We start from the raw sequence: 18098 nt of genomic DNA on the forward strand, positions 1-18098 counted from the left end.
TAATCTAGTTTCACTAACATTGTTTACAGAAATATCACTTGCATTTAAGTATTTTTTTTATTTTATGGTGTTTAATGAACTTCTATTAGTAAAGGACATTTAGGGGGGAATTCAATTCCCTCCAGATTAGCACCGCGATAACTCTATTATCGTTATTACAGTAAAATCAACCCGGCTTTCTGCTTACGGCTCAGGGAGCTGCGAGCAAAAAGCTACCGTAATAACGGTATTTAAGTGCACTTTTACTGTAATAGTGCGCAGGCAGCATTACTTTTTACAGTAACGCGGCCAATTGAATTCCCCCTTATCATTTTACACAGTTTTACCAGAGCAATCTTCCCTATACTATTTTGACTTAACCTACACATTACAGCTGCCATAGAGTTTGAAAAGGAAATGTAAGTTTTATGTTTACTTGTCCTTCAACCCAACTAATGCACAAAAGTGTAAATATTATTCTGAAAGGTAACTGTAAACACAAAAATACTACACAGGATAAGAATATGGCTAAACTGAAATGAAAACACATTGGGGCGTATTCAATTGTTTGCGAGACGCGTTAAAATTTCGCGCTCGAAAAGAAAAAAAAATTCCGCGCTCGTTTTTTTGCAGTTCGAGCGCTCGTTTTAAAAACAAAGTCGCTCAATTCAAATGTTAAGTTTGCATCCTCACCCTTGCGCTCTACAATTGGTCCTAGCGAGTTTGAAATCTAGGGAGTGGTTTAGGCAGTCAGTTCAGTATTAAAAATTAATGCAGCCATCAGCAAACTGTCATTTCCTGATAGCTGTTGGCTGACTTGGTTGGTGACTGCTGTGGCTTGTGACTCCTTAGGCTTGTGACTCCTGACTGCTCTCCATTGCTCTAATATTGGATTAGTAAGTTGACTGTACACTGCACTACACACACATAAAACTAACTTTTATAAAAAATTACATTTATAATAATCATATATTTTTTACAATATTGACAAATACACACAAGAATATACTACAGACACACCACACTTGTTACATTGCACCCACCACACACACATATATCTACATATATATATATATATATATATATATATATATATATATTTACACACATACAAATATTTGTATTGTTTTGGTTTTTTTTGTCCTGTATTTTCACAATTGCAGTATTGTCCTTTTTTTTGATAAATTGAATTAGTTAGCATTTACTTAATTGTAGTTTATATAGATTGTATTGAACCTACTTTGGTCCCTTAAAAATTATATAATAATTTATTTTCAATACAACTGCATTTTTTTTTTTGTCAAGTACTTGTGTAGTTTAATTAATTGTTATTACTAGTGTATTATAGTAGTAGTATATTTATAACATACTGGTGTACTGTAACCAGGGCCGGATTAAGGGAATGGAGGCCCCTGGGCTAAGGGGCCCTCCATTCCCCACGAGGCCCCCAATGTGAGCCGTCCGCCGCCCCCCACCCCCCACCCCCCGCGAGGACCCCCCCAAGCACTTACCTGTCAGTGCAGTCCTCCGTCCCGGCGCGCTGTAAGCTCCTTACTGAGGAGATCTTGCGAGAGTTCATGAACTCTCGCGAGATATCCTCAGTAAGCAGACTACAGCGCGCCGGGACGGAGGACTGCACTGACAGTACTCAGCAGCATCGATCGGGCCGGGGGCGCCCCCGCCCCCGACCGATCAATAATGCTGCTGAGGAGTTTGAAGGGCCCCCTGGATGCCCGAGGCCCCTGGGCTATAGCCCAGTTAGACCTCGGGTTAATCCGGCCCTGACTGTAACCTTAAACAAGTGTTCTTAAATAGTCAATACTTTTTATTTGTTTTAGCAAGTAAAATTTATTAGAGTAGCCATGTCTAGGGAGCATAGGGATTCTTCTTCTTCTTCTTCTACACAGGGAACCCAAGAAGAAATTGTCAGCAGTGGCGAGTGCAAGCCAGCACAAGCACCCAGCAGCAACATCTTACAGAGAGTGGATCTGATGACGAAGAAGGACCATCTGTAACACGATCCAGGCGCTTCACACTTGAGAATGAAGTCCTTGTCGCTGGGGTACTGCAACATTACCAGACACTGAAGGGTGCCCAATCGCTGAAGGCGTCCTTCAAGCATAAGCAGAAGATTTGGTCCCAGATTGCCTCTGCTGTGTCCGCAGTAGGTGTTAGAGTCAGATCAGTTGCGGTTTGCATGAAACGCTTTCGGGACTGCAAGCGCACCACGAAGGCGAAGATGGCAGCCGTTGCCCGTCATTCCAGGGGAACCGGTGGTGGCAAACCACTGCGCCTACAATTTAAGCCTTGGGAGAAGAAGATGCAGCAAATTCTCAGTGCTGATGTTGTGGAAGGAGTGTAAGGGACAGTGGACACCCTTGATCCATCCACCTTCCAGCCACGAGGTATGTATAATTGTCTCTAAAAGTAATGATGTGAATTAAATTTAAAATAATTTCTAAACTTTTTTTACAATTTTGCACAACAAGATGCAGCACAAAGGAGAAGACATGAAAGTGAAGCAGTACCCCGGAAGAGAAAATCCAAATCAGGAGGTAAATGGCAAATGTATAATAATGAATAAATGTTTTCTTTTAATTTTTTTTACTTGCCTTGCTAATATCTTATATACAGATGTACTAAAAAATGTTTCTTTTAATGTTTTTTAGATTTGGGTTATTCTCAAGGACACAAGGGCCAGAGGAGTGTAGAAGGAGAAGGTATGATATTAAAGATGCACACATGCATGTATACATGCTCCATATATTATATACTTTACACTACACATTACACCCAGATAACACTTTAGTGCTAGATTTACTAAGCTGCGGGTTTGCAAAAGTGTGGATGTTGCCTATAGCAACCAATTAGATTCTAGCTTTATGAAAGCTAGAATTTGATTGGTTGCTATAGGCAACATCCCCAATGTTTCCAATCCACAGCTTAGTAAATGTAGCCCTTAACATTTTAGAAACTAAAGCAATATTATTCACACATAACACTTTTTATGAAAAATATCCCCTATGTTAAATAAAAAAAAATCTTGTTCCATAATAGTGTTCCTGAAAGTTGTATATTATTTTATTTATAAATGTTTTACACCAAAATGTAATCAAACATATATGTGTATGTATGTATGTATGTATGTATGTATGTATGTATGTACATACATACATCATCATCACCATTTTTTTATATAGTGCCACAGATTCCACAGCACTGTAGAGAGAAATCACTCACATCAGTCCCTGCACCATTGGAGCTTACAGTCTAAATTCACACACACAGACACTAGGGTCAATTCCAGTAGCAGTCAATTAACCTACAAGTGAGTGTATATATATATATATATATATATATATATATATATATATATATCTCATATATACTACATATACTCATATATATCTACATATACACATACATATCTACATATACACATACATATTTACATGTTTATAATTTGGTAAGAGTGAGATAGAAATGTATATCATTTGTCTTATAGCACCCGGAATTGATGTTACATTTGTTACTATTATTATTGCATGCAATTAATATCTATCAAAAAAATATTCTTCCAATGTAAAATGTAATTTGATATTTTTGGTGCTATCTGTATGCAATGAATGTAATATTTCCATAGAATCGACAAAAAACTAAAATGTAATGTTATTGCTTCTATATAAATAAAAATAAATTTTATTTTTATTATAGGTGTGACATTGCTTATGCCAAGACAAGTCGCAGTGGAAGTAGCGAGAACGGCTTCCAATCAAGGTATAAATTGTGATCAAGTTGATATAATATATTTTAAATATAGTACATTTTGTAAAGCTTATTATAATTATTTGTTACAGAAAATGTAAGCCGTTTAACCAAGCCTACTCATCCTGCCAAAAGTGTGGAACCAATTAAAAAAGGTAATTATATTTGCATTGTAAAACAATATGCATATATCTCCATCTCTCTCTTTTACTATAACTCTCTCTCTTGTTATATCACTGTCGCTCTTAGGTCTATCAATGTCTCTCTCTCTTTCACTCTCTCTCTTTAACTCTCTCTCTTTCTCTCTCTCTTTCTTTCTCTCTCTCTCTCTCTCTCTCTCTTTCACTCTCTCTGTCTTTCTTGTTCTCTTTCACTATCACTCTCTCTTTCACTGTCACTCTCCCTCTTTTTATCTTAATATTGCTTTCTCTCTCTCTATCACACTCTCTCATTCACTATTCCTGTGTGTCACTCTTGATCACTATTTAAATCCTGGCAAAAAATTAGTAATAACATCTAATAGTATTTAAAAATTAACTTACAGCTCACAAGAGAAGAAGAGTGACTGAGGTACACGTCTCGGAACCTGTTGCTGATGTACAGCAAGGTAATGTTTACACAGAATTAATTTTTTGTTTGCTCTTAGCAAACTTTTCTTTTAATGTGTAATTTTTTTTTTTAGCCATATACCTATCTATCTCTCTCTCTCTCTCTATATATATATGTATATATATATATATATATATATATATATATATATATATATATATATATATAATAATTTATTTTATCTAATTTATTATTAGCATCTCCTGTCGGCTCAGTAACCGGTGAATAATTATTTTTTTTACTTGTTTTAACAGAATACATGAATTTCTCAAATAATTTTAAACATGAAAATCATATAATGTAATATCTGAATAATTGATATAGTAAATATTTTTTGGTTTTACAGAGCGATTAGAACATGACAGTGAATCACTGACATTTTCTCCAGCTGACAGTTTGGTCCACGAAGATGCTGCAAGAAGATTTGAGATGCTACAGCAAGCCTTCCCCAACCTTCAAGTTCCAACCACCGAAGGGGAAGGTCCATCTCAAGCAAAGTTACCCTCCACAGGCACCAGTCTTCCAACACAACTGGTGCACGGTCTGCCCGAACAAGGCACTCAGTTTCATTCCATCACAGACTTTGCCAGAAAGATGGAAGGAAGGCAGGAAATATCTCGCCGAAATATGGAAGACAGAGTACAGAGAATTGGTGACTCGGTAGACCATTTGATGTCTGTTGTGGAAGAGGTACGAAGCTCCCGTAATACCACCAATTCGTTACTGGAGCGACTCATCACAGTGCACAGTGAAATATCTGCATCTATTCAAGTAAATAACAACATTCAAGCGCGAATGGCTGTTGCAATGGAGCAGAATACAGCAGTGTATTACCAGATGAATCAATCCATGGCACAGATGCATATGCAACAACAACAACAACAGTCAATGCATCTGCAAATGCTGTCAATGCATGTCATGAATATCAGTGAAGAGCTGAGAGTCCGGCGAACACAGGGTAATGTTTCAGTCCCATTACCCGATTGGAACATTTCTGAATTTGTTCCACCAACACCCCAGCAGAGGACGTCATCTGCACTCCACACCCCCCGTGGTGGAAGTAAGAAGACCGGAGTCAGCAAGGAGAAAATTGTTACAGGAAGATCCAGAAGAGGAAATCATCAACCCCGTCTCATCTGAGGAAGAATGGTAAGAAAATATTTTTTTTAAAAAAGCGTATATAACTGATAATAGGTTAGTGACATTAAAACATAAATATGTCATATGTACATTAATGTCTACTTTTCAGGATTAAAAATGCATATTTGTGAGAAATGTGAATTGTTGTTTTTTTGTTTTTTGTTTCTTATATGAATGTAAATGTATCCTAATTTCTATGTTTTACGTTCAATTCTAGGTAAGCCAGAAGCATCGTGGATCAAAATGCGTAGGAAGTGAAAGCAAAAGGATAACTTCATCCAAAAGCATTACGTTACAATGTTATTTGGTATTTATTTATTTCTCTCTAGGATGTATGCCTGTAATGTCTGAGTCTCTGTGTTTGTGTGAGTCTCCGTGTGTGTGTGTCTCCCCGTGTGTGTGAGTCTCCGTGTGTGTGTGTCTCCCCTTGTGTGTGTGTGTCTCCCCTTGTGTGTGTGTGTCTCCCCGTGTGTGTGTGTGTGTCTCCCTGTGTGTGTGTGTGTGTGTATATATATATATATATATATATATATATATATATATATTTATTTATTTAATCCTTTAGAAGATTTAAGTTTTTAAATAATATTTTTACTCTTTTATCATGATAACACAGAAAAAAGTGAAATGTAAAGACCTTTCAACATCAGGAATGATCAGCAATGTTAAATATTCGGTGAGTTTGTTTCAGTTTATTTGTTGTAATATTTGTAATGTAACCTTTTTTTTTTCCTGAATGTAAGGGATATCATGTGACATGGACAATGAAATATAAATTTTATATTCCAGTCCATACTGATCCTTCCTTGTTTTAAAAGTTATGTTTTTATTTTGTATAAAAATACAGGTTTCACATACACTTCTTTCTTTTTAATTTTTTAAGATTGCACCCAAATATTGGCTGTATACAACTTTCACGAATATGGAATCGAAAATTGCAGCCATAACTAGAGTTTTCAGGTAATAAACTATAGAACTATTGCCTTTGACATACATTGTTAAGGCAGTAAAAAATGTGAATGTATAGATATAGTTTGTCTCCTTATCAAGATTACAACAATAGGATATGTTGTGTCCTTATCAACATTAGCACTATCAATGTTCCAGTATTTAGATGTGAAATGGAATACTAATTTCACAGATAAGCTTTTAATAATTTTATTTTCTTGCAGATGTTCGGATGGAATTGGTGGATGTCATTTTAAAGAAACAGCTTGAAAATCCAAGGGACTGACTGAACTGTAGAAAAATGTATTAAAATTTTTATTATGTATTTTGTACAATAAAATTTAACTTTTGAATTTATTGTTTCTTTATTTATTAGATAGATACACCTTCCTCAAATTCAGTTACATACACAATATTTATTGGGTATAGTATTTCCAAAATTTTAGGATGTTGGACACTTGTTAACTGTGTAGTACTGGAATTTTTTTTTTTAATAAATAAATGCTGCACATGACAATAGAGAGAATAGACAATAAATTTTTGCATGTACCCTACACTTTTTGATACATGTATGAAGGGTGTAATTGGTCCTATTCTGATATATACTCATTAGAGGTTAAATTTGCATACATAATAATAATTGTATTAAATGTAAAAAAAAAAAAAGTAGTCCTTAGGTAAAACATAGTATAATTTAATTAACTTTCAAGGAAAGAGTTGAATGTTTAACACTGCAGATAGAAATTTGAGATAATTTTCAATGGGATTAAAAAAAGTAGAGGGTTTTCTTTAAAAAGGTATTGATACAACAGGGTGTATTATAGCTTCTGTTTGTATAAACACATCACTATATTGACTTTCATTGTGCCATAGCTCAGGCAGGTAAAAAAAAATTAAAAATTAAATTTAAATTTATAAGCCCCCAAAAAAGAAAAAGTTTTCCCCCTTCTATTTGCTTGTAAATGTATTCCTGCCAGTCTACTGCTGGTTAAGTAAAAATCTAGAATTTTTTTTGCTTTGGGTTTCCCCTTATTTATCAGAACCAGCACTAGGCAAAACAACTTGGGTGATAGGCACTATAGCAGGGGGGGGGGGGGACTCCGTTTGAGTCCAAATGCCATAATGACTAAACACCCACAGACTGTTCAGTGCTGCCCTGGATTCCCTAAGGAGTGTGGTCCCCTTGAAAAATGTAAGCAGGCCACCCCACTAGGGACACCCAGGCCAGTGCTGATAGCACTAGGGCTCTTCCTACTAGGCAGGGGCTCTGTGTAGTAGGGTAATAAATGGGGATTTTGTATGGAAAAAAACAAACAAAAAAAAAATCGATTTGTGGAACTACATGTCTCAGCCAGCCATGTTTGGCTAAATAATGTGGCCACGCTGCTATTAGTATAAGTACAAGCACCAGCGTACCCACTAAACAAAATTGTTAAATAAAATCACAACACCCTCATTACAACCACAAATCTTTATTCAAAGAAATAAAACTACAAGAAGTAAATTTTGTTTAGTGGAACTACAGGTCTCAGGCTGCCGTGGGTGTCACGGCATGTTTGCACTTGTGCTTTGCCAAGTGCCGACATGCCCTGGCTGCCGTGGGTACGCTGGTGCTTGTACTTATACTGGTAGCAGCGTGGCCACACTATTTTGGCCAACATTGCTGGCTGGGACCTGTAGTTCCACAACATAAAATGTTTTTTTATTTTATTTTTTTCACAAATATTCTTCCTTTATTACCCTACTACCCACAGCCCAGGGTGGTAGGAAGAGCCCTAGTGCTATCAGCAGTGGGCTGGGTGTCCCTAGGGGGGTGGCTCGCTTACATTTTTTAAGGGGAACACACTCCCTAGGGAATCCAGGCCAGCGCTGAACAGTCTGTGGGTGTTTAGTCATTATGGCATTTGGACTCAAATGCGTTTCCCCCTGCTATAGTGCCAATCACCCTGGCTGGTTTGCCTAGTGCTGGTTCATTGAAAATAGGGGGGACCCTATGTAAATTTTTCCAGAGATTTTCAATTAAACAGCAGTAGGTCGGCAGCACTAGGGTTAAGTTAAAATTTAGGTGGGACCACAGGTATTTTTGTTTTATTTTAATACCATTTTTTGGGCTCTTTTCACAGGTTCAGAAGATGTACATCTGCTTCAGAACACTGTAGCTGTCATGTCTTTCTACTAAAGGCTGCAACAGAGTATTTCAGCAATGCAAATTTTTTGTTAGGGGGGGGCCGCTTACATTTTTCAGGGGACACCACTCACTAGGGAATCAAGGGCAGCACTGAACAGTCTGTGGTTGTTTAGTAATTATGCCAGTGGGACCCAAACTGCGTTTCTCTTCCCCTGCTATAGTGCCTATCACCAAAACAAAATAAAAAATATTTTTATTTTTTTATTGATAACAAAAAAAAAAGGGAAACCAGATTTCAAACCTAAGTCACTTTTGTTGAATAATTATTCAGAAAGGTACTGCAGTGATCACTTTTTGAAACTTATATATGAATACATTTTCGAATAGGTAGTTTTTATTTCATTGTGTATTGTCATAGGAAAAAAAATAAATTCTAGTGGACACCACACTGCTTCTCTCTGCATAATATTTTTCAGTCCAATATCCAAATGATCCATGTTGCTTTGTTTGTAGGAGATCTTAGAAAAGAAAAAATTAGGTCAGTATCAGTCTATTAAGAAAAATAAATTTGGTTTGCATTTCAAAAATTTTTTATTAAGGGTCAGCAATATTGTCAAAAGATTTGAGTTATCAATTGACATATCCAATCACATCACTCCCTTACATATAAATGCAATACAACAAATACATTGTGTAAAGTATTAAAAAAAACATTATACTCACCATGATTTTATTTTTCACTTCCTTACCCATTTTCTGAAATGCTAGATAATATCCTCCTTTGGGGCCAGGTACACAGTTTGCCATCATTCCTGTATATATAATAGGACAAGGACATCATTTTTTTATTTGAATACACACATCATTTTTAACCTTTGTAAAATAAATAATACTAACATGAAAAGAAATCTTCTATAACACGTTGACGAACATGAGATGCTAACTCCTCCATCTGACCAAGCTCAGGAGAAAGGTCCAAATCCAAACTAATGTCTGGATCTATTTCCACCTCCAATTGGTTTGCAATACAAATATTGTGGAGAATACAACAACCAATAATTATAATCACAAACTTTGGAGGGTGAATATAAAAGAACACCGCCGGACCTGTCTAAACAGCGAAACCGGCTTTTAAGTGCACCAAAGGTTCTTTTTATTACACCCCTGGTACGAATGTGTGCTGATTGGTACCTTTTTTTCTGAGGAAGATATAGGGTTGGTTAAAGGAGTCAGCAACCAGGAACGATTCCCATATCCAGCGTCGCCTTAAACAAAAAAAAAAAATAGAAGCATTTTTAAAAACAGTGACACAACATTAGATTTTTTTAAGGGTTTACAACTACACTTGTAATACACAGTTAACAACACAAAAAAAATAAATAAAAAAAATTCAAAACCATTACCAAGCTGCCAGCCATCTGGAAAGGATCTTGCTTCGAAATTCCGGAACAAGGACGATTGTTGCAAGATGAAGGAGTCATGGGATGAACCTGGGAAACCAACAACAACATTGGTGATTTTTTGTTTTGCATCACAAACCATCTGAACATTTATGGAATGGAAGTGTTTTTTCGATTACGAAAACATTCTTCCATTCGACGGGGTGGTGTAATGGCAATGTGGGTGCAATCAATTGCACCCAGCACATTGGGCATTTAAGACAAAGCATAAAATTTAGCTTTGGCCTCACGCCACTCATTGGCAGACTGCGGGAAATTAATAAACGTTGCAGTGTGCTTTTTGAGGGCATTTAGGACCTGGAACAGGATCCTAGAAAAAGTGGGCTGGGAATACCCGGCAATAACTGCCAAGGTGGGCTGAAATGTTCCTGAGGCAAGAAAATGCAAAGCACCAAGCAGTTTGGCAAGTCCAGGGACTGCACGGTTACTAGGGTAACAAGGTTCCAGGTCCTGTTTTACAATCTCATACAGATTGTAAATTGCAGAGGAGGATAGGCGATATAGTCTTCTCACCTCGTCCTCGGGCAATCCATCAAGCAAACACCTGTTGTGGTACAGACGCGGCCTGGGGATTCTAGTCCTACTTGCCGCACTGGACAATGCAGCCATTGCCTGTCCACCATTCTCTCCCACAGCCTCTCCCTCTTCCATACTCACATCACATACATCAACATTCTCTCCAGCCACTCCCACATTTGCAGCACCTTGCATTTCATCCAAAGCAGTCTCCTCCATACATGCAGCATATATGTACATCCACACTGTGTCCACGAATGGCTCCATTGAAAATGAGACAATAATTAAAAGGGGTGAATTTGAAACTAAAGTATTTAACTATTTTTAAAAAAAATTGTAGGGAAAAGGAATGTTTGTGCAGGGGATTAATGGACCTGTGAGAAGCACTATTTTTATATGATATTAAATTGGGTGTAAGTGATTAATTTTAGGGATGAGCGCACTCGGATTTATGAAATCCGAGCCCACCCGAACGTTGCGGATCCGAGTCGGATCCGAGACAGATCCGGGTATTGGCGCCAAATTCAAAAGTGAAACTGAGGCTCTGACTCATAATCCCGTTGTCGGATCTCGCGATACTCGGATCCTATAAATTCCCCGCTAGTCGCCGCCATCTTCACTCGGGCATTGATCAGGGTAGAGGGAGGGTGTGTTAGGTGGTCCTCTGTGCTGTTTAGTTCTGTGCTGTTTAGTTCTGTGCTGTTTAGTTCTGTGCTGTTTAGTGCTGTTTAGTGCTGTGCTGTGCTGTGCAGTGCTGTGCAGTGCTGTGCTGTGCTGTGCTGTGCTGTGTTCTGCAGTATCAGTCCAGTGGTGCTGTGTGCTGTGCTCTGTCCTTCTGAGGTCAGTGGTGCTGCTGGGTCCTGTGCTGTGTCCTGTTCAGTCCAGTGGTGCTGTGTCCTGTGCTCTGTGCTTCTAAGGGCATAGTTATTTCCCCATTATTCCCAAGTTTTTAAAAAATAAAAAAAAAGTAAAAAAAAATAAAAAATTAGAAATTAAAAAAAATATATATAATTATAACCAAATGTGCAAAACCAATCCAGCAGTATAAGTCCATTGGTACTGCAATATTACCAAGTTCACACATTCTGCAGTATCAGTCCAGTGGTGCTGTGTCCTGTGCTCTGTCCTGCTGAGTTCCGTAGTGCTGCTGGGTCCTGTGCCGTGTCCTGTTCAGTCCAGTGGTGCTGTGTCCTGTGCTCTGTGCTTCTAAGGGCATAGTTATTTCCCCATTATTCCCAAGTTTTAAAAAAATAAAAAATAAGTAAAAAAAAATAAAAAATTTAAAAAAAAAATAAATATATAATAATTATAACCAAATTTGCAAAACCAATCCAGCAGTATAAGTCCATTGGTACTGCAATATTACCAAGTTCACACATTCTGCAGTATCAGTCCAGTGGTGCTGTGTCCTGTGCTCTGTCCTGCTGAGTTCCGTAGTGCTGCTGGGTCCTGTGCCGTGTCCTGTTCAGTCCAGTGGTGCTGTGTCCTGTGCTCTGGGCTTCTAAGGGCATAGTTATTTCCCCATTATTCCCAAGTTTTTAAAAAATAAAAAAAAAGTAAAAAAAAATAAAAAATTTAAAAAAAAAAAAAAATATATAATAATTATAACCAAATTTGCAAAACCAATCCAGCAGTATAAGTCCATTGGTACTGCAATATTACCAAGTTCACACATTCTGCAGTATCAGTCCAGTGGTGCTGTGTCCTGTGCTCTGTCCTGCTGAGTTCCGTAGTGCTGCTGGGTCCTGTGCCGTGTCCTGTTCAGTCCAGTGGTGCTGTGTCCTGTGCTCTGTGCTTCTAAGGGCATAGTTTTTTCCCCACTATTCCCAAGTTTTTTAAAAATTAAAAAAAAGTAAAAAAAAATAAAAAATTTTAAAAAAAATAAAAATATATAATAATTATAACCAAATTTGCAAAACCAATCCAGCAGTATAAGTCCATTGGTACTGCAATATTACCAAGTTCACACATTCTGCAGTATCTTGTGCTACATATAATGGAGACCAAAAATTTGGAGGATAAAGTAGGGAAAGATCAAGACCCACTTCCTCCTAATGCTGAAGCTGCTGCCACTAGTCATGACATAGACGATGAAATGCCATCAACGTCGTCTGGCAAGCACGATGCCCAATCTCCTAGTACAGGGCATGTAAAATCCAAAAAGCCCAAGTTCTCAAAAAACAGCAAAAAAAGAAACTTAAAATCATCTGAGGAGAAACGTAAAGTTGGCAATATGCCAATTACGACAAGTAGTGGCAAGGAACGGCTTAGGCCCTGTCCCGTGTTCATGACTAGTGGTCCAGCTTCACCCAAGGATCTAAGCCCTCCTCCCCCCCCCCCTACAAAAAATTTAAGAGAGTTATGCTGTCAGCAACAACAACAAAACAGCAAAGAACTCTGCCTTCTAAACAAATGACATCACAAATCCCCAAGGCGAGTCCAAGGGTGTTGTTGGTTGTGAACCCTGACCTTCCCATCACTGTACGGGAAGAGGTGACTCCATCCAGCATTTGCAGCACGCCCTCTGCATATGCTGGAAGGATCACCCACAGTCCAGTTACAGATTTGGCTAATGAAGGTGTGAATGTTGTACACTGGGAGGAGGATATTGATGTAGCTGGCGCTGAGGAGGATGTTGATGATTATGATGCAGACAGATACCAAATTGCATTTCTCAATTTATATTTATATTCTAGATTATATAACGGCTGAAAAGTTTTCTGTTTTACTCCTAGTGGAGAGGGGATCTGATGCAGACAGATACCAAACTGCCTTTGTCCATTTCTTTGTATATTTGAATTGCTAGTTCTACAGTCTATGCAGGCTGCTTTATTTATATTCAACTACAAGTGTAGGGCGGGGGGGGGGGGGGCATAGATAGCCACCAAAGTAACGTGGTCCATTTAATTTCACTTTCTAGCTCCACAGTCTGTGCAGCCTGCTTTTTTTTATCTTCAAAGTATTTATATTTACAAGCCTTGCAATCTAAATTAACTAGAGGTAGTGACGTGGTAGAACTCCAAAAGGCAGTTTGGAAGCCCCTGTACAAACTGGCTCTATTTTACCTGAGTTGTCCCCCCTCCAGTGTGTACTCGGAAAGAGTTTTTAGTGCAGCGGGGAACCTGGTCAGTGAGCGGCGAAGGAGGTTGCTTCCTCACAACGTTGAAAAAATGATGTTTATAAAAATGAATAATCAATTCCTCAATGAAGTACAGCACTGCCCTCCAGATACTACAGAGGGACCTGTGGTTGTGGAGTCCAGCGGGGACGAATTGATAATGTGTGATGAGGAGGAAGTACACACTGTAGGGGGAGAGGAATCAGAGGTTGAGGATGAGGACGACATCTTGCCTCAGTAGAGTCTGTTTAGTCTGTACAGGGAGAGATGAATAGCTTTTTTGGTGTGGGGGCCCAAACAAACCAATCATTTCAGCCAAAGTTGTTTGGTAGGCCCTGTCGCTGAAATGATTGGTTTGTTAAAGTGTGCATGTCCTATTTCAACAACATAAGGGTGGGTGTGAGGGCCCAAGGACAATTCCATCTTGGACCTTTTTTTTTGGCATTATATGACCAATCAACAGTCGTTTGCCATGTTCAAAAAGTAAAACCAAATCTTAAAAAATTCAAGAAATTAAACCAAAAGTAAAATGCCGTGTCATAATTTAAAACAAGAGTTTTTGACGTGCTCTAAAACTACTGTATTGTTGTTTATATTTTATAAACACTACACTTGAAAGCTTGAGTCTTTCAATAAAAAAGTAACTGTCCATTGCACGAATATTTGCAACAGGGACAATTTTAGGGTTAAGAAAGCCAACTGATAACACTTCGACGCTGTCTGTCTTTATAAACACTACACTTGGAAGTTGGAGGAGGTATTGTGGCCCCGGCACCAAATTTACTACCGGGGCCACTCCACTGTGCAGTCCATATTTAGGTGTATCAGATATTAAACAACGGTGACAGTTGATGCCCAATTTTTTAATTATATTGTGGCCTCGGTACCAAATTGTGTACCGGGGCCACCACACTACGCAGTCCAGATACTTGTTTGGTGGAATTCTGACACGTGGAGGGTTTTATTATTATTATATTGTGTGGACCACTCTATCTATACCACACTACAACTCTATATACCACTCTATTTCATACTTTAATTCTATTTCATACTTTAATTCTATTTCATACTTTAATTCTATTTCATACTTTAATTCTATTACTAATTACCATAAAGAGGAACAAAATAAACCAATTTTACCAAAAGTATAATATGACTTAGACTTACAAACACTACACTTGAAAGATCGTGCCTTTAAATGAAAAAGTCAGTCTTCATTGCACGACTATGTGCAACAGGGACAGTTTTTTGGGTTTACAAAGTCAAACAATAACACTTTGACCCTGTCTGTCTGGGATCTCAATGACGAATTGTCTGTACCATGTTTGGAGGAGGTATTGTGGCCCCGGTATCAAATTGGGTACCGGGGCCACCCCACTATGCAGTCCAGATACTTGTTTGGTGGAATTCTGACACGTGGAGGGTTTTTTAATTATATTGTGGCCTCGGTACCAAATTGTGTACCGGGGCCACCACACTACGCAGTCAAGATAGATAGATGCGTATTGCGTATCATAGATAAAGTACATTCAGTGGTGTGGGGCAAATTGAAAAATATTCAAAATGCACTGACATTATCAAAAACAAGAGGTTGTCACACGCTAAAACTCCAACATGTATATGATGGAGAGGATGGAGGAGCAGCCGTATGTGTAGTGTAATGCAGATCTGTTGAAGGTTTTTTATATATTTTATTGTGGTGCCCAGTGCCCACTCCTCTACGCAGTCCAGGTACATTTATTGGTGCGAATCATAAAAGTTCAGGGTTTTTAATATATATTGTGGTGACCCACTCCTCTACGCAGTCCAGGTACAATTATTGGTGCGAATCATAAAAGTTCAGGGTTTTTAATATATTGTGGTGACCCACTCCTCTACGCAGTCCAGGTACAATTATTGGTGCGAATCATAAAAGTTCAGGGTTTTTAAGATATTGTGGTGACCCACTCCTCTACGCAGTCCAGGTACATTTATTGGTGCGAATCATAAAAGTTCAGGGTTTTTAATATATTGTGGTGACCCACTCCTCTACGCAGTCCAGGTACAATTATTGGTGCGAATCATAAAAGTTCAGGGTTTTTAATATATTGTGGTGACCCACTCCTCTACGCAGTCCAGGTACATTTATTGGTGCGAATCATAAAAGTTCAGGGTTTTTAATATATATTGTGGTGACCCACTCCTCTACGCAGTCCAGGTACATTTATTGGTGCGAATCATAAAAGTTCAGGGTTTTTAATATATATTGTGGTGACCCACTCCTCTACGCAGTCCAGAAAGATACCTTGTTGCAACGTTTTGGACTAATAACTATATTGTGAGGTGTTCAGAATACACTGTAAATTAGTGGAAATGCTTGTTATTGAATGTTACTGAGGTTAATAATAGCCTAGGAGTGAAAATAAGCCCAAAAACTTGATTTTTAAACTTTTTATGTTTTTTTCAAAAAAAATCCGAATCCAAAACCTTAAATCCGAACCGAGACCTTTCGTCAAGTGTTTTGCGAGACAAATCCGAACCTCAAAAATAACGAAAATCCGGATCCAAAACACAAAACACGAGACCTCAAAAGTCGCCGGTGCACATCCCTAATTAATTTATATGTTAATTTAGCTAATTTTACAGACAGACAACATCAAACACAAATACAATACGATACTTATCTTTAGGAAATCCTGGATAATCCACCAACGAACAGTACTGGAAAATGCTGAGAAAGATTGGTATGCACCAAAAAAAACACTGAGGCAACAGTCACTTCTCCACAGAGCTGCTCACCACAACTGTACACTCAAGTGTTTGTAATGAAAAAAAAAAAATAAGTTTAAATAAAATAGGACTGCACCACTGATGCATTTTTTAAAAGGGGGAACTTTGAAAAAATATTTCATTATTTACACTGTTATTTTTTTTTAAAAAAAAGTTCTTTTCAGTTTTCTGGTTATTTTAATTAACTTTTACACCGATTATTAAGTTTAACTTCTTTTTTTATTAACTTAAAAATTTTTTTTTTTTCTTTGAGCAGACCAAGGAGGTGCGAGATGAAACAGCAGATTTGCTCAGCGTTAAAAAACAATTGAATAGCTTTTTCCGCTAAGGGTTCGCATCCAGCCTATACTTTAACATTGACAAACGCTTGGAGCGCGAGAAGACCGTTTCGGTAAAAAAAAAAAGATTAGAATTGCGGGAGAAGTTTTCGCGCTCGAAAATAAGGAAAAATAGCAAAAAAATGACTTAACACGCTCGAACTTCCAAACTCGCTAACAATTGAATACCCCCCATTGGGTGGTTTTCCTGAATACAAGAATCTCAACTATGGATCTTATGTAAAGTTGGATAAATTATACACCAATAACGCAGATGTAAAATGCGTCAGTGAAAGAAAAGCACTTATGTGTGCATGTTAAGTTGGATGTATTTCAAAATGTGTCCAGGGGGTAAATGTATGACAGTCCGATCTTTTCAACTCGCCGGAAATCGGCGACTTTGCAGTGAAAATTTAAAGCGACGATGGCTTGTAAAGGCATTTCAATTTTGGCCATGTAGTTAGCTCATGGAACTAGCACAGTGTCACTCACCGGACCGTGAGTGCCTCTTCCCGGACATTTAGGAACCGTGGCCGTCCACCATCCTGAGGGTCTGCGCATGCGCAGCCCTTTTTTATACTTCAGTGTATACTCCTTTAACTTAATTGGCAGATCAGGCAACCTCCCTATATTAAGCACCTGTGGTCACCACCACGTTGCCTGATCTTGGAGTCTCATTCCTCATGAGTCTCTGAAGGTGTTCCTGTATTACTCGTGTATTCAGCGCTGCTGATTACTGTGGTTTCCAAACCACTTCTACTACGGTGGTTCCATACCACTTCTACCATCGACTATACCACTTCATCGCTATTGTATATCTTTGGGACTGTTGCTGATTCCTATCCGCTGCCTCCGTGCACTACAGTCTTCTAAACCACTTCAACGTTATTTTATATCAATGTGACTGTTTGCTCATTGCTATCCGCTGCCTCCGTGCACTCCAGCTTTTACCTCACTCACCTGCTTCTCATCAAGTCTGTTTGCTGATTCCTATCCGCTGCCTCCGCGCACTACAGTCTCCTGCTTGCAACTCGCCTGTGTTCAACATCGTGACTGCCAGCTGACTACTATCCGCTGCCTCTGTGCACTACAGTCTCCTGCTTGCAACTCGTCTGTGTTCAACATCGTGACTGCCAGCTGACTACTATCCGCTGCCTCCGTGCACTATAGTCTCATCTCATCTTTGCTGCGACTTCCTCGAGACTGCCGCTTTCATTACCATCTGTTACACTTCGTGATCAACAGCTCCGGCCCTGCGCTGCACTCCTGTTTCCCATCGCTGTTGGTTCCTGTGGTTGCTACTGGTTACCTCCGTGTGCCGCTGAGTCCTGCTGCGGTGGTCAACGCTA

The 18098-nt window shown here is 38.5% G+C and overlaps 1 protein-coding gene and 1 long non-coding RNA gene across 2 annotated transcripts; one reads left to right on the plus strand and one right to left on the minus strand.

The window, feature by feature from the left end:
• Positions 1 to 1864: 1864 nt before the first annotated feature.
• Positions 1865 to 6794, plus strand: LOC142108501 (uncharacterized). Its single transcript, XM_075192195.1, has 10 exons — positions 1865 to 2384; positions 2469 to 2534; positions 2649 to 2699; positions 3694 to 3756; positions 3837 to 3899; positions 4289 to 4351; positions 4700 to 5502; positions 5711 to 5800; positions 6110 to 6169; positions 6666 to 6794. Exons 4-7 carry the CDS (start codon positions 3708 to 3710, stop codon positions 5491 to 5493), a joined length of 969 nt encoding a protein of 322 aa, XP_075048296.1. The 5' UTR covers positions 1865 to 2384; positions 2469 to 2534; positions 2649 to 2699; positions 3694 to 3707; the 3' UTR covers positions 5494 to 5502; positions 5711 to 5800; positions 6110 to 6169; positions 6666 to 6794.
• Positions 4560 to 9488, minus strand: LOC142108502 (uncharacterized). The gene is made up of 4 exons (XR_012680166.1): positions 9467 to 9488; positions 9293 to 9381; positions 9022 to 9087; positions 4560 to 5489 (listed from the first exon to the last, which is right to left on the minus strand). It is a non-coding gene; the product is annotated as an uncharacterized LOC142108502 (long non-coding RNA).
• Positions 9489 to 18098: the final 8610 nt, after the last annotated feature.

This window comes from Mixophyes fleayi, chromosome 12, assembly GCF_038048845.1.
Source record: "Mixophyes fleayi isolate aMixFle1 chromosome 12, aMixFle1.hap1, whole genome shotgun sequence".
In the NCBI taxonomy this organism is placed as follows: domain Eukaryota; kingdom Metazoa; phylum Chordata; class Amphibia; order Anura; family Limnodynastidae; genus Mixophyes; species Mixophyes fleayi.

What these genes read in the sequence shown, in the direction of transcription:
- LOC142108501 (XM_075192195.1), top strand. Translation starts at nt 3,708, where the DNA reads ATGCCAAGACAAGTCGCAGTGGAAGTAGCGAGAACGGCTTCCAATCAA. An exon ending in GAGAACGGCTTCCAATCAAG is followed by an intron (nt 3,757 to 3,836) that starts GTATAAATTGTG and finishes TATTTGTTACAG; the next exon opens with AAAATGTAAGCCGTTTAACC. An exon ending in TGTGGAACCAATTAAAAAAG is followed by an intron (nt 3,900 to 4,288) that starts GTAATTATATTT and finishes ATTAACTTACAG; the next exon opens with CTCACAAGAGAAGAAGAGTG.